This window comes from Hyperoodon ampullatus (assembly GCF_949752795.1).
Source record: "Hyperoodon ampullatus genome assembly, chromosome: 6".
Lineage (NCBI taxonomy): Eukaryota > Metazoa > Chordata > Mammalia > Artiodactyla > Ziphiidae > Hyperoodon > Hyperoodon ampullatus.
In genome coordinates this window covers 9,844,912-9,867,991 of record NC_136919.1, presented here as the reverse complement: position 1 = coordinate 9,867,991, position 23,080 = coordinate 9,844,912, and the positions used below count along the sequence as shown (strand labels likewise).

General features: G+C 36.7%; 1 protein-coding gene across 3 annotated transcripts in view; it reads left to right on the top strand.

The window, feature by feature from the left end:
• Window positions 1-23,080, top strand: part of PBX3 (PBX homeobox 3) — a gene marked incomplete at its 5' end in the record, with an annotated part of 237,796 nt that overhangs the window by 169,535 nt on the left and 45,181 nt on the right. For 2 of the 3 annotated variants that reach the window (XM_079706079.1, XM_079706078.1), the window contains 3 exons: window positions 2,890-3,131; window positions 15,136-15,326; window positions 21,434-21,569. In XM_079706079.1, the coding sequence (XP_079562205.1) occupies window positions 2,890-3,131; window positions 15,136-15,326; window positions 21,434-21,569 (569 nt within the window). The remainder of the gene's footprint in view (window positions 1-2,889; window positions 3,132-15,135; window positions 15,327-21,433; window positions 21,570-23,080) is intronic. The other variant, XM_079706077.1, reaches the window with a different exon arrangement.

The window sequence follows — 23,080 nt, the reverse complement described above, 5'->3', positions numbered from 1 at the left end:
CTTTGGCAGGTTAGTAAGCTAAGTAACAGTGAGGGAACAATGAGGTAGGTAGGATGAGGGATAAAATAGTAATTTGAATATAAAGTAAGAAAATAAATAGAAATATTCAAATTAAAAATAATATTGGAAACTGGGTATTATTCGTAATCGTGACTGTTTAATAGAGAAAGAAATCCATTCACTTTTCCAACTATAGTTATGAAAATGACTTCAGTGTTGATAAATACCTTCTCAATGTTGCCTAATTGTGAAGTGCTCTAGTACTTTTCATCCAAAGGAATATGAACTTTGTGTTGATTTACTTACGATTTTATTTATTTAGTTTTACTTACGATTTTAGAAGTAAGAGTTATTATTCATCACAAGGGGAGAGTGTTATACCAGCTGAAAATACATACTTATAATTATTTTTATATGTGTCCACTACTATTGAGTTTAAGGGCTGTTTCCTACTGGTGTGGTGGTGTTATATACATATTAGGTACATATAAAAGAGCTATAGATGGGAGATTACTTTGTGTCCTTTGCATTTCTTCCTGACAAATTTCCTTCTTCTATCTTCCTTATAGTCTATTTCCTTGTGTATTAGTCATTGAGCATCTTTTCTTGTTTGCCACACTGTTCAGGGGAGTGTAATAACTTTGACTATGTATGTTGATTTACTATTACAGAACCTCACCAATGTCCATAAGGAAAAGATCAATATGTATAAGTACAAGGGGAAAACTAGAAACCCGGAAGAACCTTGAAGGTAGATTAAAAAAATACATTCCCAGGAGAAACATCAATATCTGTAAATACAAAAAAGAAACAACAAATACAAAAATGTGAGCAAAAATTTAGTCTAAAAAGGAGAAAGTTAAGGAACTCCCAAACAAATAATATAAAAATGAAACAGAGTCCAAAGTACAAGATAAGATGTTGCTCATGAGTCCTTACTTCATGCCAAATGCACAGAAAACTTGGTATGTGGAACTACAAGCATTCTAGGCCATGAGATTCTAGGCCATCAGATTTTAAGATCTAACAAAGTGAAGGGAAGAAAATCAAAGATGCTAAATTAAAAATACTAATGTAGCCAATATTTGGCAGTTTCTTCTAGATCTAGAAGAAATAGCAAATACACGTTTGTCTATCTTTAATTATCAGCAATGTGTTGATACCAATTTTATCTTATTTAAGAGAGTTATCTAACTTTTTGGTTCCCTAAATGAATTTATTGTCTTAGTATGTTGTGGTTTTCAAACTTTATTTATTTACCTCTGAATAGGCAACAGATATAATTTTAAATTATTGTGAGTTAGTTTTATTACCCAGTTGAAATTATTCTGAAGTATATTTTTAAGTGAAAGTGACAGCTTTAAAGTGTTTTGAGGGAGGATATTAAAGTTGTTCATCTGAGTTAAGGCAACCAAGAGCTCTGTCATGCTGTGGGTATAATTCAGGGCATCTAGGAATGAAATCTGTTCTTAAAAAGAACTGATGGTTGTTTTAGGTTAGCATATAAAAATCGCAGAGCTGGTGCTCAGTTGAGTACTTGGCAGCTTATAGATGTTACTGTCATGTTAAGTTACACTAGACGCAGAGTGTGCACCACTGTGGATAAACAACAACAGGCACAGACGCAAAAGGCAGACACCAAATGCAGACCTGCAAAATGCCAACTTCCTTCCCCCGCCTTCCCCAAGATGCCTTGTAACTAGTATGGGGAACCTGCTTTTAAACAGATTTACGGAGGTTAATTGGGCTGGGATATTTTAGATTATGTTACACATTAATGAAAATGCTGATTTTGAGCTGTCATGACTCCACCGCTTTTTATACCAGATAATTACTTTAAAACTTTGTCTTCTGTGTTGTTGAAAACATCTTGGCAGAAAGCCTGTGACCTGATTAAACCTATGAATTGTCAGCTGTGATCTATAGTACTCAGATGAGGTTGCTGACTGGGCATCACTTAGGAAGTTCTTGATTTAAAAGCAAAATTAGATTGAGACTACTGTGTCCAGCACTGTATTGCCATGTTGATGGTATATTTTCAATACTGTATGTAGTGTCCTGGTTTTATAGTTTGCTGGCAGTTGCTTAACAAATTTATTTAATAATATATATTTTTAAAACATAGCTAATTTACCCTATAATGTATGTATTTCTCTTCTCTCCCTGAAATTACATGATGGAAAAGCCCATCTAATCCTGTTTATATTCTAATTTTTGGATATAGCTTGTGAATTAATTATGGGATTTTTTTTTTTTTTTTTTGCGGTACGCGGGCCTCTCACTGCTGTGGCCTCTCCCGTTGCGGAGCACAGGCTCCAAACTTGCAGGCTCAGCGGCCACGGCTCACGGGCCCAGCCGCTCCACGGCATGTGGGATCCTCCTGGACCGGGGCACAAACCCGTGTCCCCTGTATCGGCAGGCGGACTCTCAACCACTGCGCCACCAGGGAAGCCCCAATTATGGGATTTTAAATTCTGTTTTTCCAACTGTATGGAGAAACAAAATAACTACCTTTTGATGAGTTTGTTTTATATCCTTGGAATTATTTTTTTTCTTTCTCAAAATCTTGAATTTTTTACCCCTTTCCATTTTTGCTTAAATCATCTAAAACTGGGAAGATTGGCTGTTAGAATATTCTGAGAAGCCAGGGTTACTTTTTTCCAAGGATCCAATATGGGATATATTGAGAGAGGGTCATACTGGAAATTTCACAGAAGTAAGAATTTTCATACTTACTTATGCTTATTGATAAAATGCGAGCAATGAAATTCTCAGAATGAATTGTAGTGCACTGATGTTGTTTGATCATTTACTCAAATAAATAAAATACTCACACTGTTTGTCCTGTTTCTCGCTTCTTCTCTCTGTCTCTCTCTCTCTTCCTTGAAGGTCTCAGCATCAGAGGAGCCCAGGAGGAGGACCCTCCCGATCCCCAGCTAATGAGACTGGACAATATGCTTTTGGCAGAAGGGGTTTCAGGTCCTGAGAAAGGTGGGGGATCGGCGGCAGCAGCTGCAGCCGCGGCAGCCTCTGGAGGTTCTTCAGATAACTCTATTGAACACTCAGATTACAGAGCCAAATTGACCCAGATCAGACAAATCTATCACACAGAACTGGAGAAATATGAACAGGTCAGCAGCCGCCACTCTCATAGTCCTACACAAACCCTCTGTTGCTCTTCTGACAGACTGCGCTAACTAATTCTGAGGGCTGTGAGGGGTAGGTGTTAACAGAAAGAGCAGAATAAATAAGGTCAATGCAAAAATCCAAGTGAATTGTTGGATTCATGAAATGAAGTCCCTTTGCAATTTCAGAGGTGAAGCTAAACCTGTTTTATCCCATCGACTTGTTTTACTCATTCCTCACATTTACATGCCCTTACTACCACACCTGCAGCCATCCTTCCCCTCTAACCTCACTGCTTGGTGCTCGTTAAAGCTCTATATCATTAACAGTTATGCACTGGCCTCGTTCATAGCTATTATAACAACTTTTAAAGGGAAGCATTGCATAGTGAGCTCAGCCTGCTATGCGGTGAGCTACAGAATCCTCCTAGGAATTAATTCTTCAGGATTATGCCAGGCTAAAGGGAGGGAGCTAACTTCACAAAGTAAGCAGGTTCTGGCCTTTCTCTTTGAGGAGACCTCCCAAGATAATTACAGGTTTCCTGGGGCAGGGGACACTAGGCGTTGTGTGCTAAATTCCTGATTAGAAAGAAAGTATGGATTAAAAATGCTATTCTCAGCAATTATATTAACTATACTTTGAATCTAAGGTATTTTTGATTTTAAGCCGTATCATGGTGTTATGTACCACCACCAAGAAAAAATTAACTGCCCAATTGAAGTATAACATGCCATTGATAGTAAAATGCTTCCAAACTTCAGAGATGTTAAAGTGTGGGGAAAAATAAGTAAGTCTTAGATCCAGTGATCCAGGTAAAATGTTGGTGGTTCATTTTAAACATATTTTAGTTGTTCGTTTAAAAACCTGCTTAGTTTGAGGAATTCTCACTGAAAGGTAATTAAAAAAAATTATTATGGAAATGTTTAAATGTGCCCAAAATAAAGAAAATATTAAGCTGAATGCTATGGAATTAACAAGTTTTTAGGTCATAAACAGTTGTATATTGGCATTTTTATAGAGTTCAACCTAAAATAAGGAACTGCCTAGATACTCATCATCCAGGTAAATAGTTATCAACATTTTGTCAATCTTATTTTGTCTATCTCCCCTTGCCCCCACTCTTTTTTTTGGGGGGGGGTGGGTAGAGTATTTTAAAATAAGTCCTAGGCATCATGTCATTTCACCCATAAATACTTCACTATGTAGTCAGGCATTTATTAAAGTCCAAACACCTTAGTGTGATGCCCTGGTCAGTTTTAATATTGATTTTTCTTCTAAGTTCCCTGTAAAGTTTCAGTTGTATATGTTATTATTTTCATTGCCTTCTCTAATATTCTGGATGTGGTATTATTTAAAAAAATGCTGGATTCTGTCCCAGAGGTGAGTGTGTTTTGAGGAATGGTAGAAAGATTTATGTAGCTTTATGTTAAAATACAATATAAATTAATATTATAAGACGTTATCTTTTTTCTGAGTAGGCTTTCTGGGATCTCATACTGTATCTCTAGTCTCATTCATAGGAATAATTCTTGGGAGAAGATATGCAAATAAGAATTTTGGAAAAGTGGTCTTGTGTATATATATGAAAAAAATTGAGCTTTCTGATTTGACATATGAATAATTGAGAGTAAACAAAATAAGTCATGGCTGAAAAGGTTGCCCTGAGAATAAACAGTAGAAAACAACTAATTTGTAGTATAACCCTAATTGCATAACTTTACGTTAAATACATCTGTACGTATTTACTAAATAAATACTATGAGTCACCTTGCATGGAAAGATCTATAGTATTAGGGGTCAAATGGCTCATCTTTTTAGCTGAGAAATTAAGGTGATTCCTTACTATCTTCTGCCATGTTTCTTCACACCAGCCTCCTTATTTTCTCCCTTCAGCCCTGTTGGAAGTTGGGTGAAACTGGCGTCAGTCATTTTCACCAAGGTTTTTGTTTTGTTTTGTTTGCTTTAAAAATACACTGTGCACACAAGTTCTTCATAGACTAATCTACAGTATGTATTTTTGTTTTAAATATCAAACATTTAAAATGTAATCATGAATCTTATTTCTAGATATGTTCAGTAGCCTAATAAAAAACCACTGAACGTATATTTCCTTTCTCATTTTTAACACTTTCAGAAGGAAAAATATAGATATATTAATATGAAATCTATGCAGTATTATGGACAAATAAAGTATCATGACTAGTTGGCTGATTCAACAGAAATTTAGTTTACAATTTTTCTCCTGTAGGTTCTGAATTGTTTTAGAAAGAACATAGCAGCATTTAGTTCTCTTTAGCTGTCTTTGAAGCTGGCTTTTATTGCTCTTCTGTCTGTAGTTCCTAAGTTTGTTCGGATCAGTGAGTTGACATAAGATGATCTTTTCTTTTCATATTTTTGGGATACAGGGCTTTATCTGGGATAGAACTTTCAGGGATATACTTTGGAGTTACTAGAAGGGCTATGAAGAACTAAGTGAGATGAAGGGGTGGCATTTCTAAACTAGATGGTGGCATTATAATTTACATTTTACAGATGAGAAAATGAGACTTAGGTGAAGTAATTTGTCCAGTGTCACACATCTAGTTAGTGTCAGAATCAGGTTTTGAAATCAGTTTCTGACAATATGCCTTCTTTTTCCATTGAATTATGCTGCTACTTATGTATGTTAAAGAATAAAATACAACTGAGTAAATTTTAAAGATCTTATTAGCTTCATTCAGCGATTCATGAATTGAACAGCATCTCATCTAGCACATAGAAAGGAGTTCCCAGGAGCTGTACGAAATGAAAGACTCTTACAGGCAGACAAGAGCGGGACGAGGAAGTGATACTAGCAAAAAAGAGGGTCGGTTGTGGCAAGGTCGCCTTCCCTTAGGTCCTGGCAGAGTCTGTCAGGCAGATGACCTCACGGGTGCTGGCCCACTAGTTCCAGATTGACTGGTTTAAGATTACATTCCTAGGAGATGCTGAAACTTGGGGCATAGCAAAAGTGACTCCCTTTTGGGTCTCTTATCTTGTTTTTAACAATTACAGTTTGCGAGTAATTCAGATACTTTCTGATTTTCTCTTATTTGCCCATGTTGGATTGCATTTGGGATAGAATCAGAGTAGAGATGGAAAAATAAACAACTATTTTAATCACTTTACAGACATTATATTTTTCCTCCTAAAAGTACATGAACATGGGTATTTTGAGTGACAGAAAGCTTATTAGTAAATAGGAAGAACATATATGTTAAGGCAGAGGCTTTGTCAGAAAATTGTGTTGAGTCTTTTACTAAAAGAAATAAACAACATTGGAATTTTAGAGCTGTTCACTCCACTGTGTTTTGCAATGAAGCTGTAATGAAAATGTATCTGAAGCCTGTTTAGATTTAGATTGCCATAAAATTAACAAACACCACCACTGCAGTAAATTAAAGTACCTTATAAACGCAGCCACATTTACAAAGCTAAGCAGACTAGAGCTACAGTTAGAGCAAAATTAAATCCAAGCTGCAAGGCTCAGCTTTCTGTGTATGTTTTAGGAATGGTACTGTTTTTTTAAAATCCTGTCCTTTTTTTTTTTCTCTAGAAAATGTCCTTTGATCATGTGTTTACATTACATGGGCTCAGGTGTAATGCTTCTTAATGGGAACCATCTAGATTCACTTATAAATGCTTTTGAAATATTAGGCATAGAATATATATTAAAGTAAGATTCTTGAATATTACTGTCACCTAAAAGGAAAACCAAAACTATTTTACTTTTGTTGATCCTGACAACCAAGAGGAATATGATAATTTTTCAAAGCTCGCAGCAACTGTGTTGAAATGCTTTTGTCTTGGTTGCACTGCCTTTCTCTTTAGCTGGGAGGAAGACCTGGTTGCTTCTTTGTCTTCTTGTTGATTAGCTACAAGTTTTTTGTTTTAAAAGGAGGAAAACATTTTTTATTTTGTACACACGGGATCCCCATATAATTATGAGACCCAAAGGCAGCCAGGCAGTGGAGGCTTATATGGCATCCTGAACTATGGGATGGGACTAGCTACAAGTTTTGAAAAATGTTTTTACTGTATCTTTCAAATATGCTCTTATGATTAAAGGCCCGACTATTAGAATAGGTGAATTCCTAATGAACTTGAGCCAAGGGTCCTGGGAAGCCTGTTTTAAAGAATTGAGGGTCTTGTTTCCTCTACCTCTCTACCAAAGGAAAATGGATACATTGGTTTTTGCAAATGAAATTTGACTTAGAGGTTTGTTCTCAGTTAAAAAAGAAAAGATATATATCATGCCTTATGCAGCTCTCCCACTTTGCTTGTACCAGAAGAAGTGCTTGTACACAAGCAATTCACTTCATAATTTACAGCTGCTATAATAGAGATGACATATTGAAAGCTATCTCCTATAATTATATTGAAATACATTTTTGCTGAAGGCAAAAGTGTTGTAAGGGTCCCAACCCTCCCCCAACCATCTGGGAACCTGCTTTCTGAGTTCGCAGATGTCTTTTGAATTCACCTCAAATCAGGTAAAGCACTGGAGCCACGCATGTACACTCAGTGTGCTCAAGACCAGTTAGGTACTGTTTAGCTAATAGAGGACTTTCAGATTACAGGGGATTGCAGGGGAAATGGAGAATGAGTGTGCAACCTAAACCACTTAAAGGCATGGCCTTGTGCTTTTTTGAGGCTCTCAACATTGTGTGTTTATATTTGCTGGCAAGATCTCCTTTGCTTGTAAAGAATTTTTTTTTAATCAGGTTTTAAAATACTGATGTTATTACATTAGAGATTGTGTAACCCACAAACTCCTAATCCCATTTTGCTATTTTCTTAATAGCAAAAAAAAAAAAAAAAAAAAAAAAAGCAGGAAAGGTAAAAGGGTACTATCTGATGTAAACTTAAATTTCATTTTCCCAAGCAAGACTTTGTCATTCATTGCTCCAAGAGAAGGGTTTTACTTCTTGTCAGCATTCATGCTGCGTCTTTCCTTGGCTGGAAGGAGTGTTTGAGTGTTCCCTTCTTTTCTCCAAGTTTCTAGTCTATTGGCTCTTTGTACCAAATGTATCTTTGACCACAAACTTGATTAATGAAATGAATTGTTTTATATTTGAATACTTTTTTTTTTCAATTTCTTTGGAAGCAGTGTTTGTATTTATTCTGGCAATGGGAAGACACAACTATAATTAGGTAATCAGAGTAGGGACTTACTTGCAGAATGACATACACAATATGAATTTCATAAAATTGTCATTTCTATTTTCAACAATAACTGCCATTTATTAAGTGTTAATTGTGTTCCAGACTCTTCAAAGAACTTAACATGTATTATATAATATAATCCTTACAGAACCCTCATGAGATAGGTCCATAAACCACGTGATTACGTTGAGACTTGTTGAGGTACGATAGAATCTAAAAAAGAGTGGTTATATGTATGTATAACTGATTCACTTTACTGTACAGCAGAAACTAACACAACATTGTAAACCAACTATACTCTGATTTTAAAAAAGATAGATATTTCATCTTTGCAGCTGTTTCTTAGGCATATTGGTCTCATTCTAGTTGGCTTAGAAAGTATCTTTCAATGTTGACTCTTATCCTAAAACAAGAATAATTTGTTGATTTAATAAGCATTTACATAAATACAAAATCTATAATACTGGACTAGAGTTACTTGCAAGGTTATAAAGACATCTAGAAAACGGATGCTTGCAAATTTGAGAATCATCAGGTTTTAATAGAGATTTATTCTTTCTTTGAAGAGTGGATTTTTAGCATAGAGAGTGTTATGATCTGTTGTCTGCAATCAGCTTCTCTAGATGGTTACAAAAGGCCAGTTCAGTTTTTAGATTTGATCATGAACCATTTTAAAACTTCCTCAAAAATAAGTGCTTGCTCACCATCTGATTTTACATTTTTATGTTCAATGATGTGAACTTACAGGCAAGAAAGGGGTTGAATCTTGAATTCACCACCGAAAAAAGCATCACCACAAAACAAACAAAACCCTGAAAACTAATTTTGAGTGTAAATCCAAATACATATAGATATCGAGGATATAGTTTTACTAGCTAACAAATATCATTGACAACATTATAAAATATCCAGATATTTCAAATCCTGCATTATATTACTTGGTTTGTATTTTTAAGGAGAAAGGAACAAATGGGAAGGAGAGAAAGGCTCATAATAAGAATTGGTTGAAAATATTTTCTATCAGATGAAGCATTCCACACTTTATGTTGACTTTATGTTATTACAATATATGTTTTAAACAAAACATACATTTTTGTTACATTGTAAACAGAAATTATCTAGGATTTAAAACAATGCATCCTAGATAATTTTCAACAGCTGGATTAAGAGAAAGAGGTTTTTGCCATTACTCGTAAATCAGAAAATTCAAGGAATCAAAACTCTTCTTTCCTAAATCTCCCAGTTAACCAAGTTGTTTCTACATTTGTATTGTGGACATTGACCAGAAAATTCTTAACTGACAATTTTACTTGGAAAAATAATAAGGCAATGAAATTTTTTTCCAATGTCTATTTTAATAATATAGTCTTGTAGGTATGACAGAGGATATGATAAATGTTTGAAGTGAGCATCTTACATTTTAAACAGGATCGATGCTAGTGTGTGGTTGGGTGGCCCTTCAAAACAACTCTGCAATCATTTGATCATTCTTACTGCATTTATGTGTTTAAAAAATGTGTATCTTTTAAGGATCCAGAGATGAGGCAGTACTGTGCTCTGCTCTGAAACTGGTACACATGATGCTGTAAATGAGGCTGTAATTTACTTTCAGTGGTATAAAGGAAAAAAATCACTTTGCCTAAAGTGTATGCATCTTTCTTAAGGGTGTACCCGGATTTTAATTATCTAAATGTAAATACTTAACGAATTTTACTTAGAGTAATGAGCTAAAGTGCACACTACATAAATGAGATGTTCTAATTAATCATGTATGAACTACTGGTTTAAAGAAAAGCTATGTGAATTCTGTGAATGTTGGGCTATTGCCAAATTGCTAATCAGCATTTGCATTCATAGATGACTTCACTTAATAAGTTGTGAGACATTCAGCAAACGTTTTAGGAAATTATGAGTTTTTAGAGGCAGAAACTTTTTGCTTTTAACACTTATTTTTCACACAAGCCTGTGGCTGCTTCTTAGAAACGATAGGCAAACATTCATTCTGAAGAGATTAAAATATAGCCAGAGAAAAACTGAGAGCCAGAGGAAAGCTGAAACAAACAAACAAACAAAAAACAAAAACCCTCAGGTATCACACACAGGAGTCGAATTATTTATCAAGACATACACTCTGTCATAGATATATGTTACCATAATGTGTGAGCTAGGTTTGTAGGAATTAGCATTATTACATGTGCAAATTAGAAATACTCCAGTACAGCTAGTTCTCAAACTTTTTGATCTTAGGACTTGAATTCTTTTTTTTTTTTTAATTTATTTATTTAATTTATTTATTTTTGGCTGCGTTGGGTCTTCGTTGCTGCACGCAGGCTTTCTCTAGTTGCAGAGAGCAGGGGCTACTCTTCATTGCGGAGCGCGGGCTTCCCACTGTGGTGGTTTTTCTTGTTGCAGAGCATGGACTCTAGGCACGCGGGCTTCAGTAGTTGTGGCTCATGGGCTCTAGAGCGCAGGCTCAGTAGTTGTGCACGGGCTTAGTTGCTCCACGGCATGTGGGATCTTCCCGGACCAGGGCTCGAACCCATGTCCCCTGCATTGGCAGGCGGATTCTTTTTTTTTTTTTTTTTTTTTTTGCGGTACTGGGGCCTCTCACTGTTGTGGCCTCTCCCGCTGCGGAGCACAGGCTCTGGACGCGCAGGCTCAGCGGTCATGGCGCACGGGCCCAGCTGCTCCGCGGCACGTGGGATCCTCCCGGACCGGGGCACGAACCCGTGTCCCCTGCATCGGCAGGCGGACTCTCAACCACTGCGCCACCAGGGAAGCCCGGCAGGCAGATTCTTAACCACTGCGCCACCTGGGAAGCCCAGGACTTGAATTCTTAAAAATTATTGGAGATCCCCTAAGAGCTTTTGTTCAGTGCATTATATCTATCAACATTTATTATAATAGAAGTTAAAACTGTGAAAAAATAAAAGTATTTATTTAAGAAACAATAATAAACTATTATCTATTCACTATAATATTTTTAAAAGCCTGTGTTTGCAAAAAAACAAAAAACCCTCAACATTTAGTGAGACGGGTGGCACTGCTTTTACATTTTTGCAAAACTTTTTAATGTTGGGCTTAAAAGAAGTCACCTGGATTGTTATATGTGCTTCTACGGTCAGTCTCCTGTCATGTGGTTGAAGTCTATGAAGAACACCTGGCCTCACACAAAGATGTCATTGGAAAAGGGAGGAGTGTATTAATAGCCTTTCTGATAATTATGGATACTTTTCTCTGATATTATACCAAAACTTGACAAGTTGTATTGTCTTAAAGGTTAGTTATAATGAGTCTGAAATCATATCAACTTTTTGTACTCCCTTCCTTTAAAATCCTTTAAAATTCCTTTAAAGGAATTCCTTAAAAAAAAAATCCTTTAAATTCCTTTAAACTTGGTCTAGTGTGCACTTTGAATGGATCTTCTACCTATGCATTTTTTTGTAACATAATGCTTTGATCATTTGGAAAATATTGTTTCACTGAGTTATGTACATCTTCTAATGTTAACACTTTACATTATATAATATCAAAATATCATCACCAAATTAATCAGAAAGTCTACTAGGAAACTATCAAGCTCAAGGTAGTGGATGCAAGTTTTCCAAAATTATAATTTTCACTTGAAAAGTCAAATTTCATCATTGGCACAACTATTGTCAGCTGTTTTCCTGGATGTGACAGGCTTGCTTGGTTCATTTTTGAGAAAATATCCGCAAAATAACCAAGTCTGAATAATTATAATAATTTGTTGATTTTGCTTTCAAATAAAAATGGTGTTCCATGAAAAAGACAGCATCAGCTCACAACTTAAACTATCACACAAGTGTTTTTTCTCAAGACAGCCATCCTTTGATAAGCAATTGAAGTTCTTTTGGTGTGTTTCCCATTTTATCACACAGAATATTAAAGTCGTAGTCAAGGATTGAGATGTAATAAAATGAATGATTTCTCTTGCTTCATCAAGGACATTCCTAAGTGAAACTGCCTTTTTTTTGTGGGTTTGTGTGACTGCATGGTGATGAAGAATAAAAAAGAAACATCAAAGATTACTAAGTATACTGTTTCCCAAAGAGTTTTTCTTACTTAGTACATTGGCCCACAAGATGCTGTAGAGCTGTGCTGTCCAATACGGTTGCCACTAGTCATATGTAGCTATTGAGCCCTTGAAATCTAGCTAATCTGGACCGAGATGTGCTGTAAATGTAAATATATACTGGTTTTCAAAGTGTATGAAAAAAAGAATGTAACATATCTCATTAACAGTTTTCTAAAGATCTTGATTATGTGTTGAAATGTTAATACTTTTCATATATTGGGTTAAATAAAATATATTATTAAAATTAATTTCACCTGATTCTTACTTTTTAATGTGGCTACTAGAAAAATTTTACATTTCATATGAGAAAAATAAAACACATTTGGAAAATAATCAGTGCAGTAGAAAAATCATTAAATGACCCCCCATATTTTTTTTCATATGTGGCTCACAATGTATTTCTTTTAGACAGCACTGCTCTAGAGAAAAGAGGTTTTGTGACCAAATTTATTTGGGAAAAGTTGGATATACCATTCTCCTTTGAAGATTTATGATGCATATTGGCATACTGGAAGTACTGAGGAATCCTGCCCCCACCCCCTCAAAAAAAAAAAAAGCATTTAAAGTTTTGGTTAACCCCACATTTCCCAAACATACTGTATTAACATTTTTTGGAACTAGCTGTAGAAGTCTCTTTCAGAACTTGCTGATTCCAGTTTGCTGTTCTAGTTTACTTTCCTTCATTTTACTAATAAGAAAACTGAGGGCCAGTGTTTATTAAATTATGTAATTTGAAATTATATGAACATCTCTTTAGGGAAGTATTGTACAAGAAAAAAAGATCTGTACATATATTTCTTGACAGGGTGACCACCTATTTTCAGCTTGGCACAAAATAGTTTAAGTTGACAATATACTGGGGAAAATCTTAAATTTACTTTTCTTTATTATGGTTTCTTTAAAGATGGAAAGAACTTCCGGTTTTAGAGCTGCAAAGTTCCTTAATGTTTTACTGTGCCATAACCTAGGACAGTAATTCTTAGCCTTTTAAAATTATAGACTGGCTGAGAATCTGAAACGAAAACAAACAAAAACCTCACTGATTGTCCCCTCGGGAAAGACAGATGTGCACACAACTTGAATAAGATTTTAGGGAGTCATGGACATTCTAAACCTATCCATGGACTGCAGGTTAAAAATCCTTCACTTACAAAGGTTCAGGGATAATGTATTTACAGATATTAATCAACATTACTCTTGAATTGTAATACAAAACCCCACCAATCCATAGATGTTTATTGGATGCCTACTGTGTGTGTTGCACAGATCTATACTCTGAAGAATCCCAGAGTCACCACTCACAAGGAATTTTAAAATTCTTAAGACTTAAACATATTTAAAAAAAAAACTTTGGTAAGCCAGACTCATTTTACCTCACCTTAGAAATATTTATATAAAAGCTCCATAAAAGCTTAAAGTAACTGAAACACCTGGTGTACTTAAAAGGTTAGTTCTCTAATGAGCAGTTAGAAAAACCATCATTTGCTATATGTTCAGGATATCTGTAGGGAAGTGGACATTATTATATCTTCAGAATGCATCTTGCCATGATCAATGATTGTTCTGTCTGCTCACCCTGCTAAGGGCATCTGTGCAGTAAGGTGCAGAATCTCCTGTCTTTTTTTTAAACAAAAATGCCAGAAGATGTTCTTTTTATCCAGAGATACAGACAGATGCTTTATTTACCAAGGCAATACTGGATTTCTGTGTAGGCCCAGTTATGTGGTGTTAGAGATCTAAAGAATATAGGTGGGCTGAAAGAGACAGGGACTGAGGATTGTTAACTAAAAAGTTTGAGACCCAAATCTCATCCTTATTTTCCTGCTGCCCCTCCCCTGAGGAGCTGAGCTGCTTTACCCATGTTTTAGGAATGGCGTATATCCACAAATAAGGCCCACACCGCAGCTAAATTACACTAGGACACTGGCATGGTATCAGAGGCCCTTTACATGCTAGTGCAAATCTGAATTTCCTCTTCTCCTTTACATATTCTCTCTGTCCCTCTGGACTTGCTACATACCATGATTTCCAGGATATTTTCTTGTGCCTGGAATTTCTCTTGATTTCCACCTTTATTCCACCTTTCAAAAATCTTACCCATTCTTTAAAGCCCTAAGTCACTTTTGCCATGAAGTGATCTCTGCTTCCAGATGAGAATACTTCCTCCTTGGAACTTAGGAAGCACTTATTCATATTTTCCTGTGATACTTTACATGGTCTTCCTTGTTTAAGAATTCATTTTTTATATATTTTATTGCACTGAAAGTCAGGTCCACATCTTGCTCATTTATGTGTCCTTAATCGCTCTTGGAGGAGTTTGAACTTCATAGTGCTTCAGTAAACATTTGTGGAATAAATGTAAAACCCCAAAGAAAATAGGAGGTGCTTAGTATTAACAATTAACATATATTTGTACTTACATATAGCAGTTGGTAGAGAGCATCCTCCAGTGGGAAAACCTCATCTTGGAACAGGGACAAGGGTGGTGGGAAGGGCAGTTGAGTGCTGTGCTTCCCTTGCATGCCTGGCCATTCATAGTTTCAGAATTCTTGCTCCCCATCTAACTATCACTGCCATTTCACAAGTGTCTTAGTTTTCATTTTACCCTACCTACTGCATAATGCCATTGGCAACTGCAAATGAGGTAGAAATTCAGATGAGTTAATGTCTGGGTGTGATAATACAAAATACCAGATTCCTAAGGAGTGATTTTTTTCCCCTTACAGGCATGTAATGAATTCACTACACACGTGATGAACCTTCTCCGAGAGCAGAGTAGAACACGTCCCATTTCCCCAAAAGAGATTGAAAGAATGGTGGGCATCATCCATCGAAAATTTAGTTCCATTCAGATGCAGCTCAAACAAAGCACTTGTGAAGCAGTTATGATTTTAAGATCAAGGTTCCTTGATGCCAGGTATGTGAGGCCACAAATCTATTGCATGGCTTTTTAAAATTTTCCTTTTCACTCTTTGTGTATTATTTTCTGTAATCCTGGCCAATTGGTCTTAGATTCTTCTTTAATTTGGCTATAAGAGCTCTTCTCTACATTGGACAGGTAATTCACCTCATGGTGCCTGCACTGTCAAGCCTCTTCTTGTCTGGGGGTGGTAGTGCTATTAGCTGCCAATTTGGTGACTCAGGAAACAAATAGGATTAGTGCTGCTACTAATGACTTAGTAATACATAGCCTTTCTTTCAATTCTGATGCTAAAAAGTATTTTTAAGGATAATGTTCAGTATGTAACTTTGTTTTAATGCAGGTTTGTTTTCTAAGAATTTCCTGATGTAACGTTGCTTGTGCATATTAGAAAAAAGATACTTGGAGATACTGATATTCCTAAGAAGGAAGTGGTATTATATTTACCACAAAACCCCAAACTCTGTTTTTCCAAATCAAGAAGAAAGCCTGTGAGTTTCCCCTTTAAGGATACATATTTCCCTTTTATCTGAAGCTGTCACCAAGTTTCACAGGAATTAGGTAATAAATTGTATATGGTGTGTTAGACCTACTAGGTGACATAACAGAGGAACTGTCAAGTTCCTACTGTATGCAGCCTCTGCAGGGATGCCTCTTGAGCATTGCTAAAGCTTGCAATCAATCTTCAGCGTTGGAAAGGGGTTTCTATTTTGTTTTGTTTTCTCTCCCTTGGAATGTCACAGAGATTATTGTCCAAATTTTACAATATTAAAGAAAATAAGTTAGCATCTCAACTGGTAAACAAGATGTGAGGAACAATCTTCATGCCAGAGCTCTTCCTTAGAGCCGAATAAGGAAACATATGCCACCTGATTATACTCCCGTTCTCCTGGTTAAGCCAAGCCCTGTATCGCCTTTGGTTCCTCCTTCTTCCGTACTGAATTAGTCATTAGAACTCACCAGTGCTTTGTTTTCACCATTTCTCATTCTACCTCTTTTTTTCCATCCATACTTGCACTGCCCAGTTCACGTTCATCCTTTTGTACCTAGACTACCACAGTAACTTCCCACTATTCTCCCTGATTCCAGTCTTACTCTTCTCCCACTCATCCTCCATGGCCCTCTTATGATGCCCTAATTGCTTTACTTAAAAACCATAGCAGCTTTTCTTTTCTTTTTTTTTTGCGGTACGCGGGCCTCTCACTGTTGCGGCCCCTCCCGTTGCGGAGCACAGGCTCCGGACGCGCAGGCTCAGCAGCCATGGCTCACGGGCCCAGCCGCTCCGCGGCATGTGGGATCTTCCCAGACCGGGACACGAACCCGCGTCTCCTGCATCGGCAGGCGGACTCTCAACCACTGCGCCACCAGGGAAGCCCCATAGCAGCTTTTCAATGCTGGGTAACTCACATGCACACTACTTAACCTGGCATTTGAGGCCTTATGTGACCTGTCCCCGCCCAAATTACTTTTTTGTTGTTGTTAAGATTTAAGTTTTATTTTATATTTTTCCTATTTAAAAAATACCAAGGTCACTATGGAAACGTTGTAAAATGTATAGAATAGAAGGATGAGGGATAAAAGACAATCACTTTTTTTTACCACCCAATGGAAAAAAAAGTCACTGTGAACATTTTAGTATATTTCTTTCTGGTTTGTGGTCCTTTTTTTTTTTTTTTAATGTTCTTTGTGATGGTACAATATGCATAATTCGGTTTGCTTTTTAAAACATTTACCATGAATAGGTAAACATTTTTCATATAGTATAAACTCCTATTTTAAATGTTAGTTGTTGAAGTCTACCAGATGGATATATGATAAATAATTAACTTAACCATTTCTTCATTTTTAAGCATTTAGTTTTCCCTATTAATTTCCATGATAACTCCTTCCTTCCTTCCAATTCCTTTCTTCTTTCCTTCTACAAATATTTATTTGTGCTGAGGCTATAAAGTTAAACAAGATAAGGTTAACATACTCGCCCCAATTGAGTTTACATTCTATTTGGGGAAACAGACAATAAACAAGTGAACAAATATGCTGTAGTATTCTGTTCAATAATGTAATGAAATGTGATAGAATGGTAAGTGCTATGAGGAAAAATAAAAGGAAGGTAAAGGGAGAGAAAATGATGGAGGGAAGGTACTATTTTAGACAGATTTTTATTGGAATTAGTCTTCCAGTGAAAATCTTTATGCATTCAACCTTTTTGATCTTTAGAATTATTTCCTAAGGATTAATTCTCAGAAATGGTATTATTAGATCAAAATGTGAACATTTTTAGTGCTCTTAATATATCACTAAATTGTTCTTTCCTGTGTTTAATCCAAAATGCAATACCTCTTGGTCTCATCTGTTTCCTCTGACGAGAATTCTTTTCTTCTGCCTAACCACCTCTTCCACCACCACCCCTCAACCTCCACCTCCAGCCTTCCACAGCAAACCCTGTTGTCCCAACCATTTCCCCAACTTGATCACCAGTAATGAATTGTCATCTGTGAGGGTGTGTAGCATGGAACCTGGAACAGAGCTGGTGGTCATGTTTGTTGCATTAGTGAGACCTTGCTCAGCCTTTCACGCCTGGCCTAAATGCTCCCTTTTTAGGAAGCCTACTTTAAGCACTCCACTGGACTCGTCGTTGCCATCTCTTAAACACTGATACTATGTTTATACAATTTTCCAGACCGAACTTCATTCAGACTGCCTTTATTGCAGTTTTTCAGGATAATTTCTTCTCTTCCCGAGTAAGTCACATTGTCATTGAAAGCAATGGCCAAGTCTTACACGTTTAGATTCCCCACAATTCCAGCAAGTGTCTTACACATAGTAAGCTGCAGAAAAATAATTTGTTGACGAACCAGATGAATGAATATTTCCACTTACTACTTATAATAGCTCAAAGGGTTAAGGAAGTAGCATCAGAAAACAAAAAACATTTTTAAATGGTCAATGTTGAGCATTTTAATTAAAGCATTACGTAACAAAGATATTTAAAAGTACTTTCTTCAGAAAGGAATCTTTTCTAACACAATTGCTATCCTTATTCCTGTGGATACTTTCCCATTCTTATCAACTGCATGCTCTTTTTTTTAAACATAACTGCATTCATAATGTACACACGTAAATGATTTATTTTTCTTCCGAGAAGAGAAAGTTAACAAGCCAGAGTGAGCAGAGCCAGGGTGAGAAGGTGGCAGAGTTTGGAGCAGAACCCCTTCTCCCACAGAGATTGCCGTCAGTAATGTTGTGATGCTGATGGGACACAGCCCTGGGACTGATGCACCACTGCACACTGGCCTGAGGCATAGCCATTTAGAGTGTGGTGAACCCTGGGGGGAATGAAACTTAGGGGAAATGCTTAATGGGCATTTTCTACAGAATGTTTTTCTAAAAAATAAATGAAGTATAAGACCGAGTTCTCTCTTACGCCTTCAAGTGAATGCAAATACTGAGCTTTGCTTCCATCTATTCTTGTAGTGCCTCTTAGCAAGCCCTCTGCACTGAGAAGGCACGGTTTTTCTGCTCTAGGCAAACATGCTCATTCAGATATATGATTCCCTTGCTCACTCTGGCTTTTTGTAAAGCCATACTCAAATTTTCTTGGTAATTGGACAAGCCGAAGTATGTACCGGTGCAGAACAGTTAGGAATAAATTTGTGTAGGTCTCTCTACTCTTCTAGTAGAAGTGCCGTAGTTTGGATGCAGCCAGACTGTCTGGGGTGAGGTATTCTGTTCTGCCCATAAATTTGTTCTCTGAGGTTTTTTTATGTTTTCTAAAACCACTCCTAGGTAAGGTCGATAAATGAGCCAAACTTATTTCTGCTTTCGCAATATGTTTCTGCTCATTCCCCCTTTCGTAAGTCCTCATTTTCCAAAGAAATGCCCTTGTGTGATCTGCTCCACTGTACCCGGTCTTGCTGCTGGATTTCATGTTTTAGACTGAGTCACAAGCTCACATACTTACATATAATGGACTTGAGAGGAGTGGCTGGATGAGGGGCAGTGAGGATTAGAGCAGATGGGTACATATCTGAGGGGATGGCCATCACTTAGCTTTAGCCTGTGGTTGCCTTCTGAGGATGTGGGCCTGGTGTGGCTGATCTTCCAATTTTTCATAAGAAGCCAGAAACTTAGATTTTTATGAGCAGGTCATTATTGTGTTGTCTCAACAAACATTATCTGTGGGCCAGGTAATTATCTGTAAGTTTGACAGTTTCAGTATCTATTCTAGACCTTTTCCATGCTACTCACCCAGCTACCCACTCATCAGACTGTGCCTTTTCAAAGTGCTCCAGGTCAGGGCTTTGTTTTTCTTGTCAAGCAATGCCTGACTCCTGCAAAAATGCTGATTGCTATTCTTGGTGTACTTCTCTTTCATCTGTCTTCCCTCACCACCTCCCCCATCCAATTCATCATCAAGTCCTGTTGATTTTTATTCCCAAATAGATCCTAATCTATTCTTCATCCCTCAGGAAACAATGGTTTAACCTTCCAAAAAATTATTGAAATTAAGAAGTTTCAGGGCTCATAACTTGAGATGTTTTGATCAGACCGAGATTTCTTGCTCCCTTGACTCTCCCTGAATGTTGAAACATAGATCACATACTTAACCTGCCACGTTAGTGACATCATTTTAACTAGAAGAATCTCATAGGGTATACACATTTACAACTGCCTACTGACGTTGTCTTTCCTGAGTATAGGATATCACAATTAAGATCATTAAGGTTATTTGTAAGGCAATATTAAGAAAATTGTTTGGGGAAAGTGTTTTCCAGTTACTGGAGAATTTAATTTAAAGTGAAATCTGACAAATGCTAATTTTCAGGCTGGAATTCTTTAAAATCTTCAAAATAAAACCCAAATGTAAATGACATTTTTGCTATTTGAAATAAATTGTCAACAAATACTTGATCTTCTGACATTCTGCCACCCCCTCCCAGTAAAAACAAAGAATTTGTCCTCCCCTACTCTTTCCCTGTTGAGCAAACCATACCTCAGTCCAGGCAGTTGGCTGAAGCAGAAAAATCCAGAAATCCTTGATGTATTTCTTTTTCCTTACCTTCCTTCTCTGTCTTCCCCACCCACCCACCCCCATCCAATTTATTATCAAGTCCTATTGCTTTTACCTTTCAAATTGACCTTGAATCTTTTTATTTGCATTATTCTCTCCCTATGCCAAGTTACCATCATCTCTCAATTTGACCATTGTAGTTGTCTTCTTAAATATCTCTACATTTCCTTTCATCCCCTCCTTCAGCTATTCTCAGCAGTCAGAATAATCTTTTTAAAATGTAAAACTTAAAACCTTTAATACTTCCGATTGCACTTAAAATAAAATTCAGAAATCCATATGGGGTCCACTAAGCCTGTGTAATCTGGCCCTTGTCCATCCTTCCAGACTCATCTCACACATTCCCTGTTTTTACTGTGCTCCAGCCTCCTCTAGCACTTTGGACTTCCCAAGCTTTTTTCCTGTTTGAAGACCATTCCCTCTGCTCATTCGTCTTCCTTCTACTCTGTCTGACTAAGTTATACACATTCTCCAGGCCTCAGATTAAATGTCACTCTTCCAAGGAAATCTTTCCTGACTCCATAATCTGTGTTAGGTTTCCTTCTTAGACACTTTCATTATACCTTATACTTTTCCTTCACGTTATTTGACATGGTTACCGTAATTTATAATTATTTATTTCTGTGTTGCTTGTCTAATGTTTTTCTTTCCCCTAACTTTCTGCTCTCTCTCTTAACCCTCTAATCCCCGTGAGCTCCCTAATAGACCTTATCTGTTTTGTTCCAACTGAATCAATCCTCACTGCGTATCTAGAACACATTAGATCCTCAATAAGTATTTGTTGAACATATTAAAGAATGAAGTTAATTGTGCTTCACATTCTAGTATTTTTCTTAGTTATCCTACATCTTCACATGAGTTGGATAGTTCTCTGGAGGATGCCAAGAGTATATTTTACAATATCATGGTGATAAATTACACCCTAAGAATGTTTAAAAACAGAAAGCTAACTTTTTTGTGTGATCCTAAGTAATACATCCCTCTTTGGTTAATGTTGATTATAACGACAATTCTCTTTTTGGTTCTTTCATAGACGAAAAAGGCGTAACTTCAGTAAACAGGCCACAGAAATCTTGAATGAATACTTTTACTCACACCTCAGCAACCCCTACCCCAGTGAAGAAGCCAAAGAGGAGCTGGCCAAGAAATGCAGCATCACAGTGTCACAGGTGCGACAGGACTCCATGGGTCTGTCTTGTTTCCCTGTTGATTATAGGAACCCTATTTCCTCTTCAAGGCATTCTTATCAAATTTCATATCCAAATGTTTCATCATCAAAGGAGATATAAAGAAAATATAGATATTTCCACATTTTTTATGCAAGCTTTTAAAGCTTAGATAATTCCTTTTAATCCTAAATGTCAAGGAATCAAGATAATCACCCGCTGCCCTAGTGGAAATCTATAGAAAAAAACATAAACATGCCATGGGGAGAGACATGGTTTTACACTTAGGTGACTCTTCAGTATGGCATGTAGTTCTGCTTTCCTGATTTAGATGACTGGTTTAAGCTTCCACCTTTTGTTGCCAAAAGGAAATTTAATATAGCTCTATGGTGAAAGCTTTGAGGAATTCACCAAGTCCTTTCTTGAAAACCACGCTATGATATTTGGGTCTCAAAGATTTCTTTTCTTTCTTGTTATCCATTAAATAGAAGAATTAAGTTCATGCCTATCCCTGCTTTTTTTGTTTTTGTTGTTTTAAATGTCTGTTGTAATAAATTGTGCCCCTGAAGTTAGCTGTCATCTTCTAACAAAAATACACTTAGTTTTAGGCAGATAGACTTGTATTTTAGATTGAGGGTTGGAGACAATTAATTAAACAAGCAACTGTACCTCCTTAAAAAATAAGTATATCCTACTGGAATTAGCTTTAAAATACAATTTATTTAATACTCATATTGTTGTTTATAGATTGTCATTTGAATAACATTTCTTTATAGCATGCAAATGTGGTAGTCACCAACCAGTTCTTGGAGTGGCACTTAAGGAAAAGCTGACCCTTTCCAGAAATTTCAGTGGTCCCTTGAGGTCACATGACATAAATTTTAAAGTAGCCTCTAAATAAATACTCCTATATATTTGAAGTTCAAGATTCAAAAGATCCCCTTCACATTCCAGTGAAAGTTTCATATCAGTATTTTATTTTAATTTTATTTTTATTTATTTTTATTGAAGTATAGTTGATTTACAATGTTGTGCCAGTCTCTGCTGTACAGCAAACTAACTCAGGTATACACAGACATTCTTTTTTTTATATTCTTTTCCATTATGGTTTATCACAGGATATTGAATATAGTTCCCTGTGCTATATAGTAGGACCTTGCTGTTTATCCATGCTATATATAATAGTTTACATCTGCTAATCCCAAACTCCCAGTCCTTCTCTCCCCGACACACCTCCTCCTTGGCAACCACAAGTCTGTTCACTGTGTCTGTGAGTCTATTTCTGTTTTGTAGATAGGTTCATTCATGCCATATTTTAGATCCCACATATAAGTGATATCATATGGTATTTGTCTTTCTCTTTCTTTCTTTTTTTTTCTTTTTTTTTTTTTTGGCCGTATGCGGGCTTCTCACGCTGTGGCCTCTCCCGTTGTGGAGCACAGGCTCCGGACGCGCAGGCTCAGCGGCCATGGCTCACGGGCCCAGCCGCTCCGCGGCATGTGGGATCTTCCCGG